Source organism: Panicum virgatum, chromosome 1N (genome assembly GCF_016808335.1).
Source record: "Panicum virgatum strain AP13 chromosome 1N, P.virgatum_v5, whole genome shotgun sequence".
Lineage (NCBI taxonomy): Eukaryota > Viridiplantae > Streptophyta > Magnoliopsida > Poales > Poaceae > Panicum > Panicum virgatum.
Window position 1 is genome coordinate 28,769,544 of NC_053145.1, and position 20,042 is coordinate 28,789,585.

The 20,042-nt window shown below is 44.2% G+C and overlaps 1 protein-coding gene across 7 annotated transcripts; it reads left to right on the forward strand.

Moving 5' to 3' along the window:
• The first annotated feature begins 1,497 nt into the window (after nt 1-1,497).
• LOC120655571 lies at nt 1,498-10,246 on the forward strand. Of its 7 annotated transcripts, none has more exons than XR_005667585.1 (12): nt 1,498-2,073; nt 3,027-4,057; nt 4,163-4,253; nt 5,765-5,964; nt 6,063-6,474; nt 6,553-6,653; nt 6,734-6,771; nt 8,102-8,279; nt 8,415-8,559; nt 8,650-8,768; nt 8,857-9,062; nt 9,136-9,327. XR_005667585.1 is itself a non-coding variant. In XM_039933463.1 (11 exons), exons 2-11 carry the CDS (start codon nt 3,077-3,079, stop codon nt 9,007-9,009), a joined length of 2,421 nt encoding a protein of 806 aa, XP_039789397.1. In that variant the 5' UTR covers nt 1,498-2,073; nt 3,027-3,076; the 3' UTR covers nt 9,010-9,329. The 7 variants fall into 7 exon arrangements, 2 of the variants coding, with proteins under 2 accessions (XP_039789397.1, XP_039789398.1); XR_005667583.1 differs by lacking the exon at nt 9,136-9,327 and adding an exon at nt 9,938-10,246 and having other exon boundaries at nt 1,544-2,073; nt 8,099-8,279; XR_005667584.1 differs by lacking the exon at nt 9,136-9,327 and adding an exon at nt 9,540-9,897 and having other exon boundaries at nt 1,544-2,073; nt 8,099-8,279.
• Nucleotides 10,247-20,042: the final 9,796 nt, after the last annotated feature.

Genomic DNA, 20,042 nt, shown 5'->3' on the forward strand with positions numbered 1-20,042 from the left:
TAGGTCGTCATCCCAGTTGACAGATGGTGGTGCTGCAGGTGGTGTAGTATGGCTCGACGAACCTCTTGCCTTTTCCTTTCTCTCTTTTTTGGATTTACGTTCATGTACAGGGGGAGGAACATCATGTGTTGAAGGCCATGATTTGGGGGGCATGAAGTCATCCATGTCGTCATCCCAGTTAACACAAGTTTATGCTGCAGGTGGTGCAACATGACTTGATGAACCTCTTGTCTTTCCCTTTGTCTCTTTTCTGATTCTAGGTTCATGTAAAGGGGGAGAAACATCATGTGTTGGAGGCCATGGTTTCGGGGGCATGAAGTCATCCATGTCGTCATCCCAGTTAACACAAGTTGGTGGTTGAGGTGCTGCATCATGACTCGACGAACCTCCGGGGCATCTGTTCTTGCGTAGGCCAAGTACTATCACCCGAAGATCTTATCCACCTCATTCGTCTAGTTTGCGGCATAAGTCCATCAAAAATACATACCAATTTACGGAAATTTGGTATCGATTTGTTAATCAACTCCGTGTCCTCGGAGTAATCCTAGCATATAATTACACAATAATTTTACTATTTCGTAAATATGGATTACAAATAACGGACGTGATTAGAACTAAATAAGAGTTACCTTAATGTGCATCTCATACACTTCTGGCCGCATCCATATCTTACAATTAGTTTGTAAGAATCCAATAACATAAGGATGATTCGCTAGTTCACATACCCTCATGTATATCTTCCGACGTTCTAGCAGGTGTTTCTTTAAATCTTGCATTGTAATACCTCGAAACAATGTCAAATCTTTAAACTCAACTAATTTGGACAACACCATCTCTATCGTACCATTCGCTAATGGATCCAACTTCTTACTGATTACAAGATGTGTTATGATGTTAAGATATATACTAGATTTTTCTTCGGTCCATGAAAATCCAACAAAATTGGAGGCAGCCATTGTCTTATGCTGCAATAATAATAAGGTACTGCCATTCTAAGTTTACTATTCTATATTTCAATATCCAAAAACTAAATCTATTCTAATTCATAATTATTTTAGAAACAAGTCTATAATAGTTGAGAAATATTGGTTACCTGCGGTTCGGATCCAAAATCCTGCAGGGCTTCGCCGGTTTTTTTACCTCCCTCACCCCTCCTCTCTCCCTCTCCCCTCTCTGGATCTCGTGGGCAGGAAATGAAGGCGCAGAGGGAAGGGGCGGAGTTTTAGATTTGAGGGGAGAGCCTGCCGCCCCCCTGCCGGGCGGCAGGGGGCGGCAGGCTCCCTCTAAGGATCTCTGCGCAAAATAAATTTATTTTTATTTACATATAGGTCCCTACCGCCCACCTGCCGAGCGGTAGGCCCCCTGCCGCCCCCTGCCAAGCGGTAGGGGTACAGAACTGTAAAACCTGAAACCAAAAATATATTTCTGTAATTTTTTTTGAAAAATATAAAAATAAAAAAACGCCAGAATTGTGGGCCTCCAGCCCATGAGCCCGCCGCTCCCACATCCCCCTACCCTTTCCACCAGCGGTTGCCGCCGCCGCTGCCCGGCCGAGAAGAGACAGGCACCTCCCGTAGCAAAGCAACGGCTGCGGCGAGAGACGACTCGACTCCCGTATGGAGTAACCCCGCCGCGTCGTGCCCTCGCCTCCGGCCCGGCGGCCTCCTGCCACCGCCGCCCCATCGCCCTTCCGCTCTCGGTCTGGCGGAGCGGGTTGAACATCTGCTCGCTCATCTTGACCTGACCGAGAGGCGCATCGCGAGTTCGCTACCTGGCCCATCGCGCCGCCTCTTCCCAGGCGCTGAAGCGCCGCCGCCCGCGCCCACCGGTCGGCGTCGCCGACCCGCGCCGGCCCTCCAGCCTCCGCATCTCCGTGGCCCCTTTCTACTGGCCTGCTGCACCTCCTCCGCCCCGCGCAGGTCGCTGCTGCCCTGCTTCCTGCTCCACCTCGCGGCCTCGCCTCGGAGTGCCAAGCAGCCGCCGAAGGGGCCGGAGCTAGGGTTTCGGCCAAAAATCGCTGCGGCCAGGGCGCCGGTCCGTTCGCCGTCTTCGTATCTCTCATCTCATTCAGTGGTGAGCTCTAATTTCACCTCTCCTTTCAATTTTTGCATTTTTGCCTGATATATGTAAATTGGATGTCATTTGCTACTGCTAGTTTGGATTTGAGAGAGCATGAAGAATGGTAAAACCTTATCTTAGAACTATTTATTGTAATGTATGCAAGTTTCTAAAAATATTTGTGCTATATGCACCGTGGTTTTAGTTAATTTATGTTTGTATATGCATATTTGTACATGTATACCGTATTGTGTATTGGATCATACCGAATTGCATGTTGAAAATTTTGATCAGGACTACCCCAGGTTTGAATGCTAGTTCCGCCACTGCATGGAAGTGCCCGGCACGATGCGGGTCTTGCTTCAGTGTTCCCCATCCTTCTTACCTTTGCTCTCGCTTCAATGCGTCCCGCATCCTTGTTGAGATGACTACTTGATTTCTCTGTAACACAGTAGTATTGCTGATGTAGCCATCCTGGGAAAACTGTGAGTTGGGTATGTATATATATTATAGAATAATGCTACAATATGGCTTTTGCTGAGGGGTACAACATAAACCGATTGGCCATTGCCTCAACTTTCTAGGAATTTTTGTCTGTTTTTGACATAGTGCTGTATCCATTGTTGTCGCCGAGTGCTTTTGCTGCGGTTTAGTTAGTTATATGTCACTGCCGATTGTCCTCCGTCTAGAGCTCTGTTGTTACTCGCACCTGATGTAAGGGAACTGTGTTTGCCTGCTCTACTGCTTCCGACCTGTGTAAATGTAACTGCCATCAACAATCTTTGCATTGGCCATATCATTTGGAAGTTTTGTATTTCATTTAATTCCAATTTAATTAAATTCCTGAAGTTCTCGTGAAATATCTGAATCCTAACTCTACAGGCCCCAAGGATTTTTATTTCCTTTTTATCTTGTCCGTTTCTATGTTTGCCACCTTTGCTTTCCTAAACCTGTAATGCTCCTTTCAGTGACATTCAAATTTCAAGATAATCTGCTGTAGAACACAAAAGTTGCGCAGATGATTGATGATGAGGCCAACTTCGACATCATCTTTGATGCCTCAGAAGATGTGCAGACCACTGCGAAGTTCCGTCCCAAGCAACGGGCCAAACCCCGAAAAACTGCTCTGTCATCCAGATCTGCAGCATCTAATCCTACTGTGGAAAATGGAGTTGGGAAACTAGGAGCCTTAAATCAAGTCAGTTCTTCTAAAGAACTCACCAACCAAGAAAGAGCATCCTTGACATGCCCTGGTAGTGACATACCTGATGATAAAGCTGGTTCTCGAGGTATTCTTGAGACACCATTGGATGATGTGCTGACAGTTCCATTGGGACCTCCGGGTGGTACTTCTGCTGCAGATAGGATTTCTCAAGGTGACAAGCAAAATGCTGATTTGTCTAAATTAGCTACACATCAAGAAAGCTTGGTGGTTTCAGATATCCAAGTGTCACCTGCCAGTTCATGTGGCAAGACTATCGATGATGTAGTTGACTTTGAGGAAATGTTTGGTGCACAGGATAAAGAGGAAAGAGTTGCAAAGTTCCAGCCAAAGGTACAGAAGAAGCTCCTTAAGACAGCCAAATCTCAAAAGACTAACCAAAAGGTGGAAGCTTCCACTGTAGACGTGGCTCCACAAAATGAAACGGGTGATGATATTCAGACAAGAGTCCATTGTAATCAGCTACAGGGCCCTAAATGTCATGGAAGTGTGCAGACCCCAGATTCTGAAGGATTGTTGGCAACCAGCAACAGTGATGTTGGCAATTTAGAAAACCTTGACAGTGTCCATGAGGTATCAGTTCAAGAGGAAACAATAGTGAAGTTTTGTCCTAAATTGCGACCGAAGCCTATGATAGTTTCATCCAAAGTTGTCAGTACTAATGATAATATCACTACGGCTACTCGGATGGTTGGAATTTGTGCTGAGAGCAATGATATGTCGACAAAACCTAAAGATCAGGAAACCATCACCGCTTCAGCCACTTCGTCAGCACAGGTCAGTGCCATATTTTAATGATTCCATTAATTAATGTGCTGATATTTCATATGGTAATTGGGGTAGCCAACATGTTTCCTTATGCAACTGTTATTGACATTTTAGGATGTGGATGCTACTGTTGATTTAGACCACCACAATGAACTAGTTAATTCTCCTACGGATGGTACAGAATTGATGGTTGGAAAAGTCTCAGGTACACTTGCTTTTTCTGGTGGGACTTCTTCTTTATTGTGCTAACATCTTTATTTTCTGCGCTTTAGAGTTACATTACAAGGTTGAAAAAGCTTATTAAGTATAAATGAGATTGAAGTTATGTTTATTATGGACTTGTCCTTATTGTTGCCTTAATACTGACTATGAACTCCAATGCATAGACAGTCAGGTCAACGGCCACTGTTGCTGTCTTAATTGTGTTGTTTTCAAGACGTAAGTTGTGTTTGCTCCAACAGTGTTTCTGAGGTCTAGCACTTTATTTATTTTGAAACAGTTTTTCCGGAAGTCTAAGCCCCTAACTGTAAAATCAGATATTGTACCCCCTAACACTTGTGACTCTGGACCACATAAAACCCTAAAATTGTCATTAATGTGGTTTTGGTAGGTTCTGAGTGTTATGTAGGGTGGTTTTGCCCGGGTGGGATGACCTGATCTATCAAGTGCTGATTCTCCAAAGAAATTAAAACAAACTTTATGAAACAGCCACTATGGTCCATTAGCCGCCAACCTCTACTGTAGCTCTTTAATCTGGCATTTCATAAAACTCAGATGCCACAAACATGTGATGGGGGTCTGGTACCAATGCCGCGGCATTCTCATTGCTGGAGGTACTACAAGCGACAACTTATGGGATGCCCTTGTTTAGTTGCAGAATTCAAAATTCCAAATTTTTTTCCGGCACCTGCATGGAGACTTAAATCTAGACGAAATAAAAAACACATTGCACAGTTTGCCTGCAAATCGCGAGACGAATCTAATGAACTTAATTAGGCTGTAATTAGATGCTAAATTAGCAGTAATGCTACAGTAAACAATCTCTAATGACAGATTAATTAGGCTCATTAGATTCGTCTCGCGATTTACATACAAGTCCTGCAATTAATTTTGTGATTAGTCTATGTTTAGGACTTCAAATGTAGAAAGATTCCCTTTCAAAAACTTTACACCCTGCAACTAAACAAGGCCTAGGTGGCGCACCTGCCTGGTCTGTTGCTGCACCTATGTGTGACTTCTGCTGCAGGCATTGGCAATCCACATGTTGCAATGGGCATGAACTAGACCTATGAAAGTGTTTTCCCTATCCCTGAAGTATTGTAATGTTACATACATACATATTGTCTTCACAAAAGGATTGAGTTGGTGGGTCTATGGGTTCTCCCTATCCCATTTATGTATGTCGTGTATAGTGCTTGACTACATCAAATTATATCTAATATATTTTAAAAAAATTGAACTACCAGTTAAGTTTATTCTTTCTTCGCAGTATGCTTAATCTAAGGAAGCATGAAACAAATACCAAATATTTCTGTAGTATCAATTGAGGCTTTTTTCAATGGCTTTTTGAATTTGACCGATATTAGCTTTGTTATCTGCATAAGATTCATTTGTAGCAGGCTGTTCATAATGAATTGTTAACTCTGTGTAACAATTTATCTTTGTTTGAGTCCTTGGTACTTATTCTCATAAAGAGCAAACACAATTGTTTTATAGCTGAAGCTACTTGTAAGTCTCAATCCAATGTTGTAAGAGAAAAGGGCAAAGGAAAATCTGTATCTTTTGCTCTGTCAGATGCTTCTGGGGTTGTTACTCCTACAGATACCAATTCTGAGATGGGTAACTTCAGCGATTCCTGCAAAGACAAATTGATCGATGAAAACTTAAGTAACTTGTCTCAGCAGACGTCTGAAAAGGTCAGTGCATTTGATTCTGCTTAGAAGATGTAACTATTGCAAGGTTTTTCATTTCTCTCTTTTTTTTAAAAACTTTTATCCAAAATTCTAATGATTAGGAACATAATGATAATGAGAGCTGGTTCGATGAGGGGGATCCATTAGATCATGCTGTTGAACCACCACCAAAATTGGGTATTGGGGAAAACAGATCATCTATGAAACTACGGAGCAGGAAGAAGACACAGAAAGATGGGACACCTAAGCATACAGATGACTATTTTGATGAAGACTTAGTTGAACCTTCATTAGTTGAAGAAGATAATGATAGTGGTGATGATTACACTGCCGGTACTAATCGGAAGGTTAGGAAAAAATCAAGGGGTGATGTAGAAGAGCCACAGCAGCGAAATGTCCAAAAAGATAAAAGCCAGGTATCTTCGCGGGGCCGCAAGAGAACCTTGAAAGATGCATCAGCAGAAAAAACAGAGAAGAAGCTTACCCATAGAATTCGCCAGAGGAGATCGAAAGGTTGGTAGCTAAAATTTTGAAGCATCGGTTTTGATATTGTGAGTTTCATTTTTATATCTTGGGCCTTTATTGTTTAAGAGGTTAAGACTTTACTGGAAAAACCTCATGACGAGATAAATCCTATGAAGCTAAGTGCAGCACACCTGAGGTTGTTACAAGAGGCTAGAGAGCGTGTTAATGTGAGTTTTGTGGCAAGTTTAGTAGTTATATTTGTTAATATTTTTATGCTGATTCTAATGACTTTGTTTGGCTTCTTCAGGCAAAAGAGAATCCATCCGGCCCATCCTCTAATACAAGGTATACTATTTTTTCACATTTCCTTTGAATGCTACGGAAGATATCATATAAGTTGTGTTGAGAATATTGAGCTCTCATCATTCTGGGTGCCTGGACCCTTTGGAAATATCGTAATAAATGTGTCTTCGACGGTGCTTCCCCTTGCATCCCAGAATCTAGAGAAGTGTCAAACTGAGGCTCACCTCTGGTGCTTGGCTGGTGCTAGAGGCCTTAGGAGTCACGGTCTAGGATAGTTAGATGGCCAAAGTTGTTGATCAGGTCAAGTGGTAATTCTGTAACTGGTGGAGTGGTGGTTGTGTTTGACATTCACTGCTACCTGCTTAAGCCTAGTCTATTGAGGTGATGTGGTTGATTTTGCAAGGGTCCGGATGTTCTCTCCTCTTCAAAACAAAGATACACATATCTCCTGCATTTTTGAGGAATAAAAGATATACCATATAAGTAGATCTTGGGCATATAAACAAGCACAATGGACCAGTGTACCACTCTCTACTTCTCATCCAGATATGTCATCTTGCAAAATGACCCTACAACAGCTCATCGCAACATAAATGTTAGCCTGTTTGAATTAACATATTGATTTCCAAACTTTGTTAGGCTATTTATTTTTTCCATGGTGACATTTTATGTATTACAGATAGGTTATTGTTTGCATTGATGACATTGATGTAGGACCCCATTAAAGCTTATATCGCACTCCTATTAGCTTTATGTATTCCATTCCTGATATTATATTTCATACAAAAAAGGGCGGCCTGGTGCAAGTGGTAGTGCTTGCCGCCTGTGAACCGAGAGGTCACAGGTTCGAGCGGTGGCCTCTACACATTGCACGGTGTGTGGGAAAGACCTCCCGCTAATAACCTCCCCGTGGGAAAGACCTCCCGCTAATAACCTCCCCCAGACCCCGAACAGTGCAGGAGCCTACGGCACTGGGTACGTCCTTTTTTATCTGTTGAATAACCCAAACCCTTCCACTATATATCAGCTCCTCCCCTTTTAACTGTAGCGACTTTAAAAGTTCCCATCTAGTCTTGTTCCTCCTTGCGCTAAAGTCTCTCAATATGTTCATGCCCTCTCTGCTTGGGCCATGGCTTTCCAAAAGCATTGGCTGATTGGCTACCCAGAAATTCATCTTAAAGTTAAGCCAGCCTGTTTGCCAATTTCACTCTTTTTGAGATTGCTGAATGGTTAGGCTGAATTTAAGTTCGAGACTAAAATATCTTAGGCATCCTTGATCAAGATTTGAAATTAATAGGGTCAAACTGAGCACTTTAGTTTTGAACCTCTTGATTTGTGTTCCTCTGTTAATAATTTATCTTATGCACAGCAGCTTTCAATTTCATGATGATATGGATGATTTGGACTATGGAGATGAGGAAGGAAGGAACTTCGACAATGACAGAACAGAGAACCATGTACAAAATATGAAAAAACTGAACTACCATTCCTACATGAACAAACAAACTCGAGGCAAATGGTCAAAATCTGATACTGATGTGTTTTACCAGGTATTTATTTTATAAATCAAGCCCTTGAACTGCTAGTTTCGCTGCATACAATCTCAGATCTTCTAAGATGGTATTTGCTTACCTATTTCTGTTGATTCCAGTTTAATATGTGCTTTTGTATTAATTCTGTCCCAGGGGCTTCGACAATTTGGTAGCGATTTTGCAATGATACAGCAATTACTCCCTGATAAGACCCGTCAGCAGGTGCGGGCAAAATTTAAAACCGAGGAGAAAAAAAATCCGTTGCTAGTCCATGATGCTATAATTCATCGCTCAGGAGGTGAGATATTGCTTAACTCAGGTTTTCTCCTGACCTTTGACTTAGCTTCACTTAGTGCTTGTATTTTACCGATTTGATTTATGTGTGCAGATAATTTGTACTTCAAAAAGGTAATTAAGAATCTCAACATTGAAGATGTCGCGCAGCAAGAGATTAATAATACTCATAAACAAGACGGCGCATCAAGTGAACGAGGCCCTGGAAAAGAGGTTTTTCTTTAAGCACACATGCATTGTATTTGTATTGACTTTATTTTAGTATTTAATTAGATTAGTATCTTATTTTCAATGTTTGTAGGATGTACTGGATGATTTCATCCATGAGGAAGATGATTCGAATTGGTTGGATGAAGAGCCCGGCATACAAATGCCTGATGTGCAAAATGAGCGCCCTTCTGGAAATGATGAGGATGATGATGGTGATCTTGGCGATGTTTTTGATTGGTACTAGCACGATAATCACGACAGAAATTAGGATCACGATCTAATTCTGCTTACTTTGAGGTATGGACATGCGTTGTGGTCACTTTTTATCAAAGTAATGCAATTGTATTGATTCAAACAGTAGTGTTGCCAGGTTCACCAATTCGTCCATGTCCGAGCACCTCCCCCCCTTCTTTGTTTCTCCAATAGCATCTTGGCATCCTCTGTTGCTGTGTTTTCAACAATAACCAGTGCCGCTAGATGTGTCTGTAGAATTGGTACCATGATGTTTATTATCAGTTGATATTTTATTGATTATTGCTAGGAACATTGGTAATTGGCCCCATATCTGATGAGGCTCTAATCATCCTTGGTTGAAGGTTCTGGTTATCATTATGTGTACTTGGATGCCTAACGAGTAAATGGATGCATAACTATGGTCTGCAATTATTAAAACTGTTAAAAAGAAAGAAAATTCGTTCGAAGCATGTGCTGCTGTCCTTCATTTTTCTCTCTCAAACACCAATCGTTAGTCTTCAAGTAGGTTGCTTTTTTTAGGTTTATCTGGATCAGGTACCCGGATGGGGTTTACTGCTTCACCTCCCTAGTTGTTGCTAACCAGAGGATAGTGACAGAGTATTCCTATCCCTGTAACATGACACATCCTTCCTGTAATGTTTTGTTGGAAAAGTGGACCTGTGATGTCTTGGCGACTACTATCATCATTAGTCAGTATTAGTGGTAGCGACAGATGTCTCCTGGAACGCCAAGTTTTGCAAGCTGATGGGAACTGTGATGAATGTTTTTTATCATATGATGCTGCTGAAGTGGCCCTTCCGTAGCTTCTTATGTAGTAATAATATTCTTTCTCTCGCTGGCAAAACGAGAGGTCGATGAATAGATAGTACGGAGTACGTCATAATTCTCATGGGTACTTTTGTATATTGTTGATGCAGACTTGAATTCTGATTTCTTTGAAAGGTGACGATGGCTCTCATTTTGCTGTGATCTCGGTTCAATTATCACATCTGACATGTATCTCGAGTCACTATCCTGCTAAGCTAGAAAAGTTCCCTTGTTTGTTTGGAAATGAATATTGTGTAACGCATGGGTGCAGAAGCTTAACCTGTTTCTTATGTGATTAGGCTTCATTTCCAGAGGGTATCTGGGTGAGGTAAGCTAAACTTTTCGAATGCCTCTCTTTTAGTAGTGACCAATGAATATTTATTCTTCAGTATTAACACAGGAAACTTTATTTTGATTGTGGAGCAATTTTGAAACCTAGAAGCCCATTAGTTTCTTCTACCTGCAGTTTTTATTATATATAAAAAAGATTTGAATTGACCACATAGATTTAAGTCTTCAACTTAGCAAGGGTACTTGTATTTATTACATATAATTAGCCTTTGGTCAGCAAAGTATCCCTCGACAATGAGGTGTGTATGTGATGTGTTTCAAGAAAAAGCCCTCCCAATGTGATGTGTTTCACATATATGCCCAAGACTTAAAGTCGACAAAGAGATCAAGTATAAAAAAAGTTTAAAAAATGGGAGGCAACTATGCAAACAAGCCTTTCTTTTTAGTGCTAACCAGAGAGCCGCCCATGTTTACCATATTAAGCAAAAGTCAACATTCCATTTTTTACCTCCTACGTTATAGCTTGACACAGCCCTCACGTGAACTGCTGCAAAAAAAAAAACAAACTAAAGAGGCCCACTAGGCCCTGTTTAGTTCGTGAAAAAAGTTTGGATTCTGGAACTGTAGCACTTTCGTTGTTATTTGAACTAATTAGACTTAAAAGATTCGTTTTGTCATTTACAGTTAAACTGTGTAATTAGTTATTTTTTACTGCATTTAATGCTCCATGCACGTTTCCGAAGATTCGATGTGATGGGTACTGTAGAATTTTTTTTGGAAACTAAACATGCCCTAAAAGAAATTAGGAAAGCAATCTAAATTAAAATACAGTACATTATTATATTTGTTTCAACTAGAACTTCAAAACAAAATTTCGGTTAGTATATTTCAATCAAAATGGTTAAGTTACTTTTTTTACAAAAATGTTTAAAACATTACTTCCTCTATCATAAGAATTGCTAACAAGTTATATTATTAGCAAATTACTTCCTATCATGGACTATAAAATTACTTTTAAAAATTGCGGACTAAAAATGTTGCTTAACTTTACGGAATAAGATCACAAAGTTATTCTTTTCTAACATTAATACAGTATACAAAGATACTTTTTCTTAACTTTCACAAAGTAGAATGTTACTTTTCTTAATACTAGATTGCAAGGTTATTCTGTCGCATAAGATGTATGGTGAAAATATGGTGGGATTAGACTTTCCATCTTAGAAAGGTTTGAGAGCTCCCTTTCAACCTATTTTTTAAGTAGCTGTCACATCTAACGTTTGGATGTCAATTCAAATATTCTAATATTAATTTAATATAAAAATAATTGCATAAACTGCAATTAGGGCTTTAGACGATCTATTAATTATAATTAATGTACGATTAGTAGATAGTTACCATAGCAATTGGTGATCAAATTATAAATTAATTAAGCTTAATAGATTCGTCTCGTAATTAAGTCACGATTTAAGAAATCAGATTTGTAATAAGTCTATATTTAGTGCTCTTAATTAGTGTTTAAACATGCGATGTGACGAGACTTATGACTGAATTAAAACACCAAACGTAGCCTTAATACGAAATGGACTAATGGAGAGTTCTCTCCGTTTAGATTTTGGGAACGGTAATACTACAGATGAGTCGTCTGACCCGTCGGACGCTCCCACCCGCTACGTGGCATCACTTGGTCCACGTCTTCCTTCTTCTCCAACCTTCCAACCATCTTCTCCTTTTCTCTCCGTCACCTTCCTTTATTTCCATTCCTCTTCCATTGAGGACGACAACCGAAACTTGGGAGCAGCGGCGCGCCCTCCACATGCGACGAGGGGCGGCGGCGGCCGATGCTGCCGGCAAGCCCTCCGCGGGCGGCGGCGGTTGAAGCCGGCGGCGATCGAGCTGGCAGCGATCCCGTGGCAGCGAACAGCGTGCAAGGAGCGACCGTGGGAGGTCCGCAACGGCAGCGGCCGAGGCCTGCAGCGCCCTCCGCGCCGGTGGCACCCTCCGCGGCAGCGGCGCTCAAGGCCAGCAGCGTACAAGGGGCGGTCACAGGAGCTCGGCGATGGCCGGGGCCAGCAGCGCGCCCTCCGCGGCGGCGTCGAGGGTATCCGCGGGTGCTCCAGGCAGCGCGCGCGAAGCCGCACGAGCCCCTCCCCCCCAGCGGCGCTATCTTCCTGGCAACAAGCTCCCCATCTTCTGTTTTTTTTTTGCTAGGGTTGTCGTATGTTGCAAGCCTATATTTCACATATTTCAAATGTTCAAGAATAATGTTGTAACTGTTTCATGTGAATATCGTAAAAAATAGATTTGTATGTTGAGATGTTGCATGTATTTTTACACATATGTTACACGTGTTTTATCTGGATGTTGTATTTTCATCGAGAGATTTAAAATATTTCATGGAGAGATTTAGAATATTTCATTCAACATGAAATATGAAATAGATGTTGCGACGAGTTTTTTTTCTCATCATTGATGAATGGATAATAATCTTTTTCAACATGCTTTGATGTTACAAACACTGATTTTCGGTGTTGCATGTGAGGTTTTCTATGTTTCAGATGTTGATTTCAGATGTTGCATGGACCGTCCGATGGGAGATGTTCCCATCGGATGTCCGGGCGCCAGCAGCGCCGCTTTGGGAAAACAAACTACATGGTGGGATTACTCACAGCTGAATCCCACATCTTTGAGTTCTCACTAAGGCCCTGTTTAGTTCCCAAAAAATTTTATACAGTATCCGTTACATCGAATATTCGGACACATACATAGAGCATTAAATACAATTGAAAAAAATAACTAACTATACAGTTCGACTGGAAATGACTAGATGGATTTTTTAAGTCTGATTAGTTCATAATTGGACATTAATTACCAAATAACAATGAAAGTGCTACAGTACACAAATCTAAAAAATTTCACCAAATAAACACAGCCTAAGTACAATTAGACAAAGTTCGTACACGTATCCATGGTCAAAGTAAAGCGCAGTTGACGACGTACATGGATGGCATAGCTCAATTCTCTCTCTCCATGAATAGTGTTACTTTCGGCTGCAGTCCAAAAACGAGTCCCTTTCAGGCTTGAAGCGCGAGACGGAGCCTGTCAACCAAACACCAACCAGGTGACGGCTAGCAAACATTCTCGCTCACACAACCTGATCATGTGGCTCCCACGTCCTTTTTCCGCGGTGGACACAAGATCCTTTGAGCAGGGTGCCCAACAGCACCGACCCAGCTCGAACAGGGCGAGAGGAGAGGAATCGACTATGCGCCGCGACTCCTTGGAGAAGCTACCGCATAAAAAATGCTATCCTTTCCGCATGGTTCGAAGCTGAAAAGCCGTTCACCGGACCACATCACTACATCAGCCAGGCCTTGGCTTGACTTGCTTACAGGCCGCGGCTTCCGCTTCCCCTGCTTGGAAGTTGGAAGCGATGGAGGAGATCACTCCATGTTACTCCTATCACAGTATCTCAGATCGTACCTTTCAAAAAAAAAACAGTATCTCAGATCATTCTATCCATGAAGTCTTGCGTACATTTTTTTTTTCTTTTGAAGAAATGAAGTCTTGCGTAGTAGCAGCGGTTGCTGCTTATCCAGAGCGGGGCAGAGAGAGGGCCCTCCAATCTGGGAGGATCCGACCGACCATGCGCATGCATCGTACTCGGAATGGATTGGACTAAATCCAAATGTAGTTAGAATTTGACCTTTGGATTCTACTGGATTTGAATCTAGTTGAATATGATACCCATTGCATTAAGGTCAATTAAGATTGGATTGTATTGGATAAAAAAAGGAATAATCCAAATCCTGTTAGACCAGACGAGGGGAGCGGTGGAGCCCTACCAGCCAACCTACCAGGCCTTGATGCTGACTTTACCTTCGCCCGTGACCTTGCCTTTCAGCGGTTGATTTTTTCACCGATGCTCTCACGTGGTGGGGCCCACCACCCACTGCCCACCTCTTTATTGCCGCCCCCGGGATTCCGCGGCCACCCACGCCCCTTTCTCCTTCCTCCGTTCCCCCTCAGATCCATCCCCGCGCTCCTTCTCCCTTCTCCTTCCTCTTGCACCCCCAGCGTGGCGGCGGCGGCTGTGAGCTCGCAGCGCGGCGCGGCGGCGGCGGTCACCTCGCAAGAAATGAGCATCCGATCAGGCTGCAGGATGGTGTGTAGCTTGGCCGATCGACAATTTAGGACTTGCAATGGCATGCCCGAGTCGTGAGATGCACAGAGCTTACCACCGCTAAAGGAGGAGTACTATGTCTGTTTGAATTTTGGATTGTATTGGATGGATTTGGATTTACGGAGAGTTAGATTGGGTTGGATTTTGGATTTTTTTTAGATAAAGGAATTACATTCCGCCCTCTATGTATCCGCTGGTAGCCGACACATACACAGCCTATTTTATTACAAGAACTAAAAAAGATCAGAAAATATCTAAATTTAGTACACAAAAATCGGTACTAAATTAAGGTCGCCTGCATCCAGTATCTAAACAATTCTCCCATCATCTCTATATGTCCTTGATGAAGACGACGAAAATGACACCGGCCTAGTCAAGTATGAAGATGAGCACAAGAGATCCACTGGAGGCACAATCTAGCGACAGCAAGCCCTCCAATCATACGGAAGGTTGCAAAAAAAAAAAAACAAAGAACAAAGCCAATGACCTTTCACATGGATCTCCAAGATGACGCTCCTGAGAGTATGCGACGCCAAAGGCGCCACCGACGTCCACCATGACAGGATCAGGTTTTCACCTGGAGATCCGGCAAGACAGGAGCACCAAGACAACACTCCCATGGAATGGAAGTCAATGGCGCCTCAAGGCATCATTGTTGTCACCCACCGTATGATGGTCTCGGTTTTCACCCGGTTGCTCCATTCTACCATTAACTTTGAAGGGATCATGGGAGCGATCCATCTACCACCATCAAGTCTGCAGTTTTTGGAGCAAGAGGCGCTGGGATTGGCCCCTTGATCTAGAGGTGACCGAGCCATAAATCGCTTGGGTGAATCCTCCACTAGCCCTTTGCAACCACGCCACCAAGATCTGGGAATGGGTTGCATAGGGGTACGACGAGATTCCACGGATGATGAAGTGATCGTATGGTCAGAAGCTAGGTCCGACGTAGTGGTGGTGCTTGACGACAACATCCCAGCTGCGTAAATGGTGTGCGGCAGTGCGACCTTCGGTGGCGGCGCGACCCAAATCAAGCCCGGCGGCGACTGGATCGGGGATTGAGTCGCAGGGGCAGAGGAGGAGTTGGGGTCTGATGGGGCCCATCACCGCAGCCCACGATGGCAGATCGGAGGTGGGTTTCTCCTCCTCCATAAGGTCATTGTTGTTGAGGTTGAAATCCACCACCTCCGCATTGGTGTTCGCCCGCCACTGGGATAAGGGCCGATGGCGACCTGGCGACGACGCTCGACGATGACATCCCGGCGGCACTCGATCTGCCGACGGCACGCGTAGGCCGGCGGAGCGACCTTCGATGGTGGCACCTGAATCGTCTTCAGGGAGAAGGGGGCTGTGGGGTGGGGGAGACGAAAAAGGGGATGGCCGGCTGATGGTGGGTGATTACCGCGAGCAGAGATTCGTGGGAACTCCCGTTTAGAGATTCAGCCAGGGGTAAAAACTGCGCAAGGATCTCACCTAAGGAGCAGGTTGAGACGATCCTTTTTAGACAGGTTCAGACCGCCCGGGGGCGTAATACTCTATGTCCTGTATGTGTTGGGATTGGTTCTTTGATGATCCCGAAACCAGTGTATCAGTTAGGTCCCAAAAGGATCGGTCCCTTTACATGTCCTGGGATCCTTCTATTTATAGACTACATCAGTCTTCTCTGTTGCTTCTCTAACTGGTGTGAACGCTCCCTTTGCATGGTGCGCGCCGTCTTCCAGGCTGCCCTACCTCTGTCAGGTGGGCAGGCATCTTGTCGGGCCCGTCGTATCAAGCCTCTAGGTCCCGCCAGTGTCAGAGGCGCTCCGGGTGATCTCGAGGAGTCCCGGGGTGGCCGTAGACACTAACCGGTGGGCCTTCTCACCCTGGGGTGTCTCGGGGCAGTCTGGCTGGTCCCTGCGCTCCCGGGGTCCCCCAAAGGGCACCCGAGGTGGTGTGGATGCGGCCACGTGGTGATCTTCGGGGTCACCCCGTGGACCCTCCTTGTCCGTGGTGGCCCTGGTCAACCCCAGGGTGTCGCCCGAGGTGGCTCTGGTTTTTTACCGCGGCGGGGGCGCGGTTAACGATGGTGGATCCCAGCCATCGTCCATCTTCAGGCCAATGGGACGGGTAGCTCAGGGATAAGCTATTTGCTGCCTATCTTCTTATCTTCTGAGTGCACGGCACACCGGTAATCATGATGTTTCCTAATGGGAAGCCGTGCACCCTCTTGGGCTCTGCATGGAGTCCAGCGACGATGTGTCGTAACCGCCTAATAAAGATCTTTTTACCAGGCGGGTGTCTTCGAGGGGAAGAAAACGTCCCTGGTGGGGGGCCCACAGCTGCGCTCGGCTGACGTCGCCGGCTGGCGCGGCTGGCGGGCCCCTATTTCCTTATTCGCGCATAAGTCCAAGGTTATGGGGACCTCCGTCTTCATTACGCTAACACCGCCCCACCTCTGCCATCATCACTGTTGGGCAGGTTGTTCCTGCCATTGGCTCCGGCGGCGGCCCTGTTGGACTTTGGTTGTTAGACTAATTATTGGAATCGGATTGGATGGTAGCATGTGTTTAGTTGGACTTTAATTAGACACTTGAATTGGATTTGGAATTTTGATGTCAATCCAATCCCAACCCTGGCGGGTGGCCGAGAGTCAAAGACCGTGCCGCGCACCGTATGGAGAGCGGGCTTACTAGCACCCGTACGTCCTATGGGAACATCTCCCATCAGACGGTCCATGCAACATCTAAAATCAACGTCTGCAACATAGAACAACTCAAATATGCAACATAAAAAATCAGTGTTTGTAACATCAAAGCATGTTGAAAAAAAAATTATCCATCCAGCATTGACGAGAAAAAAAACCATCGCAACATCTGTTTCATGTTACTTGGAACATTCTAACCTCTCGATGGAATGCAACATCCAGATAAAACACTCACAATATGCGTGTAAAACATGTGCAACATCGCAACATCTAGATCTACTTTTATAACAATCACATGAAACACTTACAACATTATTATAAAATATTTGAAACATGTGAAACATATGCTTGCAACATGCGACAAACCCTAAACAAACAAAGGATGCCCTCGTCACTGCCGCAGATGGTGGGCCACTGGCCTCGGCCGCCGCCGCCCATGGAGGGCTCGCTGCTGGCTTCAACCGCCGCCACCCACTGAGGGCTCGCCGCCTGCGGTGGCGGGTCGCCGCCGCCAACCTCCTTCGGCCGCCAGGGAAGCTCGATGCCGGGGAACTCGCGCAACTGGGATGGTCCCTGTCGAGGAGGTTGCACCGCCGGTAGAGCTCGCGCGGCAACTGCCACCCGGAGCTCCTGCGGACACTCGCACGGCCGCCCGAAGTTCCCACGGCCGTCCACTTGGAGGTCGCCGCCGGCCTTGCGTGCTGCAGTTCCGGACAAGCGCGTCGACGCCGGCCGTCGCCGCTGGCTCAAGCGCTGCTAGCCCCAAACTACCGAAAAGAAAGATAACAGGGAGGAGACTGAAAATGGTGGGAACAGACGTCGCATCCATCGGACGTTTGATTCCTAGCATTACCGTATGGAGAAGGGTTCCCACTACTAGAAAACGGGCCATGAGAACCGGTTGGAAATGGCCTTAGGCACCGGTTTTCCAACCGGTTCCCGCCAACCGAGACCAATGGCCTCGCCTTAGGACATCGAGTATTTAACCCGGTGCCTTAGGCACCCATTGGTACCGGTTGGAAAGTCCAACCGGTACCAAAGAGGCTGTCACGCTGACGCAAGGTGGCAGCCCCTTTGGTACCGGTTGGTCTTTCCAACCGGTACCAATGACCTTTTCCTTTTTTCCCAAATCCAGTTTTGTTTGTTATATTTATTAATGTTTATTCTTTTATAATTGCTAAACGCACTCAAGCTCTACAGTACTATACGTTCATTGGTCATTCGTGTTCGTTTTCAGGGAATATTTGAAACTAACTAAAAGTGAAATGCGAGCATATAATTAAGCTAATTAGATGAACTAATATATTTACAAATTTACAAACATCAAGACATAATGTTTAAAAATATTTACAAATGTACAAGTCATGTTTGTAGTCCAACTACTGGTCCCCTCAGGAGATAGATGGAAGTCCTCTATGGATGTGACCGTCGTGGTAGAACTCGCCTTTAGGATCCAAGATCTCGTTCAAAATGAATCCGGCGAGCAGCTTGCACACGGCGTTGATCCGATCAGTAGAGTAACATTCATCCCCCTTTTGAGACATCTATCATTTAGAAAAAAAAGGATTAACATCATGTGCGTTAGTACAATTATGAAAATATACTAGTGAACGGTTTGGACGTACTCTCGTGTCTTCATCAGTAACCTTCCCGCATTGAGTCATGATGTGCAAGTAGTCGCATACGTAGTACCCGCACCAATCAGTTCTTTGTTGTTGTCTCGCACACTTAAGGAGAAACAAATAAATTACTCAATTTAGAACAATTTGGGATTATATACTTAACTAGACAAATCTTTATGAATCAACATACCGGATAATCCATGTTAACGTTCAGTTCGGGCCTCCATTGACCACATCCTTTGTTATTTCTCACAAATTTTTTCCAAACCCTGCGCTCAAAGTTAAGTTTGATATTCCGAAATTGTTATTAACAGAAATTGTTATTAACAGAAAAAAGATTTGATTGTCCAGAGAGGTTACTTAGTGCTGGCCAATCGTTGGTGGTTACGAAAAGCAATGCACGAAGGTTAAAATGATCCTCTGCGTGCGCATCCCACATACGAACACCCTCTTCTTTCCACAACAATAGAAGATCCTCAATCACTGGTTTCAGATACACATCTATATCGTTACCGGGTTGCTTCGGGCCGGGGATAAGCACCGCATCATAATGAATTTCCACTTCATACACAACCAGGGAGGAATGTTGTATATACAGAGTGTCACAGGCCAGGTATTATGGCCACTGCTCTGCTCACCGAAAGGATTCATGCCATCCGTACTTAAGCCGAATCTTATATTCCTCTCATCATTTGCAAATGTTGGGAATGTTCTGTCCACTTTTCTCCACTGCGACCCATCAGCGGGGTGTCTCAACATATTGTCTTGCTTACGTTCTTCTTTGTGCCATCGCATCAATTTAGCATTCGTTTTGTTCATGAACAAATGTTTCAGACATGGTATTAGAGGAAAATACCACATCACCTTGGCAGGCACCCTCTTCTTGACACGCATCCCCTCAACGTCGCCTGGATCATCTCGAGGGATCTTATACCGGTATGCGTTGCATACAGGGCATGAATCCAAATTTTCATACTCACCTCGATATAGGATGCAGTCATTAGGACAAGCATGTATCTTCTGTGCCTCTAATCCTAAAGGACAAACAACTTTTTTTTTGCCTCGTATGTTGTCTCCGGCAAGGTGTTACCCTCGGGGAGTAAGTTTTTTATAAGTTTCAGCAACTCCTCGAATCCCTTGTCAGACAAACCATTTGATGCCTTCCATTGCAATAATTCCAATGTGGTACCTAACTTCTTTTGGTCTTGTTTGCAATCAGGATACAACAATGTTCTGTAGTCCTCCAACATACGCTTCAGATCTCTCGATTCCTTTTCTGTTTCGCAACCTTCCTCAGCTTCGCGCAGCATCTGACCAAGATCATCTTCTACAATGTATCCTTCAGTATCTTCTTCAGGCTCACCCATTGCAGTGTCATTGGAAAAGGAATTATAATTGGCTGCAAAGTCAGGAATCCTGTCCTCTTCTTCTACATT

What these genes read in the sequence shown, in the direction of transcription:
- LOC120655571 (XM_039933463.1), top strand. Translation starts at nt 3,077, where the DNA reads ATGATTGATGATGAGGCCAACTTCGACATCATCTTTGATGCCTCAGAA. An exon ending in CTCAGCAGACGTCTGAAAAG is followed by an intron (nt 5,965 to 6,062) that starts GTCAGTGCATTT and finishes TCTAATGATTAG; the next exon opens with GAACATAATGATAATGAGAG. An exon ending in ATACTGATGTGTTTTACCAG is followed by an intron (nt 8,280 to 8,414) that starts GTATTTATTTTA and finishes ATTCTGTCCCAG; the next exon opens with GGGCTTCGACAATTTGGTAG.